Genomic DNA, 2282 nt, shown 5'->3' on the forward strand with positions numbered 1-2282 from the left:
TAGGAAATTCGCAGTGGCATTGATTTTAGTTCTGAAATCAAGAAAATGTTATCTGGAGGGTCCATAATGTGTAGGAGTACAAATCAAGTTGATTATCCTATGGTAAGAAGAAACCCGGAAGCTATACGGAGCTACTGATTAAAAACCGGAGCGAGCTAGACAAGTCTGTCCAATCGGTCTGCCGCTGGCCTTTGCAGACACTGAGGATCTTTACAAGCTTCCGGTTTAGAATCCTCATCTGTGCATCAATTTTAAGGTTGGGACGACGGAAAGAACAAAACCCCTCATATTGATCCTGATCCAGCCTACTCCCAACCCAGCAATACTTCAGGAGGTGTACGTGTAGAATAGATTTTATTCAACTCTTGTGATCATATTTCTTCTTACATAACATTGATAATTCGAGCTGCAAGTCTTTGGTGACCTATTTTAGTACTTCACTTAGCCTATATTGCGTAATGTTATCAACTTTAAAACTAATTACAATTATGTTTTTTGTTATTCTTAAATTATGAGTCCTTCTTTTGCGGCTTCCTGTATGACTTGAAGTAGAAATCTAGGAACATAACCAAAAAGAACACCGTCTGAACCAATCCGATCCAATGCCACGTTTTGGGGAAACCACACTGCATTCCTGTAAGAGCTGGTCGCCCGAAGTGAACTGTTAGATAGACAAACTGCACCAATTGCAATTGGGTGAGGTGTTTTTTGCATCGCGCTGCTAGTGGAGAACCGTACGTTGCCATGTAGTAATAAAGATAGATAGCTGCGTGGCCTAAGGTATTCCATATGCCCAGGATGAAGTTGTGTCCACCTGTTGATTTATAAAACAGATTCAGTAATAGTTGTTGGACAGTATTAAGCATTCATACAAACCTGGCGCAAATAGGGCTCCATAATAGGAAACTATAACCATGATCGAATGATGATAGACGTGTAGGAAAGATACTTGTGATTGCTTTTTTCGCAAAATAAACAACACAGTATCCGCGAGATCTAGAACTTTCAGAACGAAGTACGCATATGCAACGAACATCTCCTCATATCCTCGGGCTGTTCTGGAGAAGTTAACCGGTTGACACACGTAGGAGAAATCGGGTCGTTTGATAAGGATGACGCTAACAACCACAAAAAGGATACTGTTGACCAACACTTGCAGCAGGTTGTACACTCGGATTAGCGTTTTCAACTCGTACGGTTTCCGATTCTCCATAAATCGGGGTCCAATGCGAAGAACTGTCAGCAAATATATTCCGACGATTAACGGCACCTGCCAGTTGGCGTTTAGCAGCGGAAGGTCAGTGCTTCGCTTATCTATAAGTAAACGGTTTCAAATATGTAGTGCAATGACAATTAACCAATTTCGATTATGGTCACGATCACTCTCACTAAGTCACTTGGGCAATAGTTCGCCAAACAACACAACATTGTGACCTTGAGTTTAGTATTCCAATAGCACAGTCAAGCGCACCTCGGTTCTTCTGAAGAAACTCATTGTATTCATCGATCCACTTCTGGAGCACGTAGGCCATAACGGACGGGTATCACGAATCTCAATGCGGTTGATTACGTATCGCTATTGGAGGTATTTGAAAATTTTGAGGAGCCACGGGACCGTGCGGATGGACGACCGTTACACTAGTGAACCGGAATCGACGTTGGAGGATAGTTTATAAACGGTAAAAAAATCTGTACCAGTGCCTCCACGCGGTTCCATTGAAATCCATTTGTATGCGTGTCTCAACTTTGACTGAATGACGGCGTTGTTGAAGTTGACAATGAAAACTATGTTGAACAACATTAGAGTCGTTGAGTCATGACGCGAACTAGTCCTGTTGGGATAGATAGAACTAGACGACTACATTAGTTTAATCACTGGAAGAAAAACTTCAATGCAACAAGTGCATTACTTAAACCGTCTGAAACGCTATTTGAGTTGCCCACATCTCATGGTTTTTGAAAAGAACAGCATTCACACCTGGGAGCTAACTGTGATCGGAATTGGATGGTTATTTAGTTCGTCTCTTACGTATGACTTTTTCCAATATCATAATTATTTACTAATGCGAAGTAATAATCAGTTCCAAAATATGTAATTGATGGTACAAACACAGACAAACAAACGTAACTCTTCTGATCTAAACATTCAAAGGTTTAACGTTCGATTTGAGATGCATCTATATTATGTAATTTTGCTAGATGAGGTGCTAGTGTTTAATCGCTCCGACATTTGATTGATTCAATTATTGTAGGGTCAGTGTATCAGTAATAGTGGTGTTAGT

At 40.7% G+C, this 2282-nt stretch overlaps 1 protein-coding gene across 1 annotated transcript; it reads right to left on the minus strand.

Annotated features, from left to right (window-relative positions):
• Positions 1-337: 337 nt before the first annotated feature.
• LOC134221435 (elongation of very long chain fatty acids protein AAEL008004-like) lies at positions 338-1642 on the minus strand. Its single transcript, XM_062700626.1, has 3 exons — positions 1472-1642; positions 877-1314; positions 338-814 (listed from the first exon to the last, which is right to left on the minus strand). The coding sequence occupies exons 1-3, from the start codon at positions 1530-1532 to the stop codon at positions 510-512; spliced, it is 804 nt and encodes a 267-aa protein (XP_062556610.1). The 5' UTR covers positions 1533-1642; the 3' UTR covers positions 338-509.
• Positions 1643-2282: the final 640 nt, after the last annotated feature.

Source organism: Armigeres subalbatus, chromosome 3, assembly GCF_024139115.2.
Source record: "Armigeres subalbatus isolate Guangzhou_Male chromosome 3, GZ_Asu_2, whole genome shotgun sequence".
NCBI classification, from domain to species: domain Eukaryota; kingdom Metazoa; phylum Arthropoda; class Insecta; order Diptera; family Culicidae; genus Armigeres; species Armigeres subalbatus.

Coding starts and splice junctions, on each gene's coding strand:
- LOC134221435 (XM_062700626.1), bottom strand. CDS start 1,532: ATGGCCTACGTGCTCCAGAAGTGGATCGATGAATACAATGAGTTTCTT. Junction 1,315..1,471: donor GTTTCTTCAGAAGAACCGAG/GTGCGCTTGACT, acceptor GTTTACTTATAG/ATAAGCGAAGCACTGACCTT. Junction 815..876: donor TGGAGCCCTATTTGCGCCAG/GTTTGTATGAAT, acceptor ATAAATCAACAG/GTGGACACAACTTCATCCTG.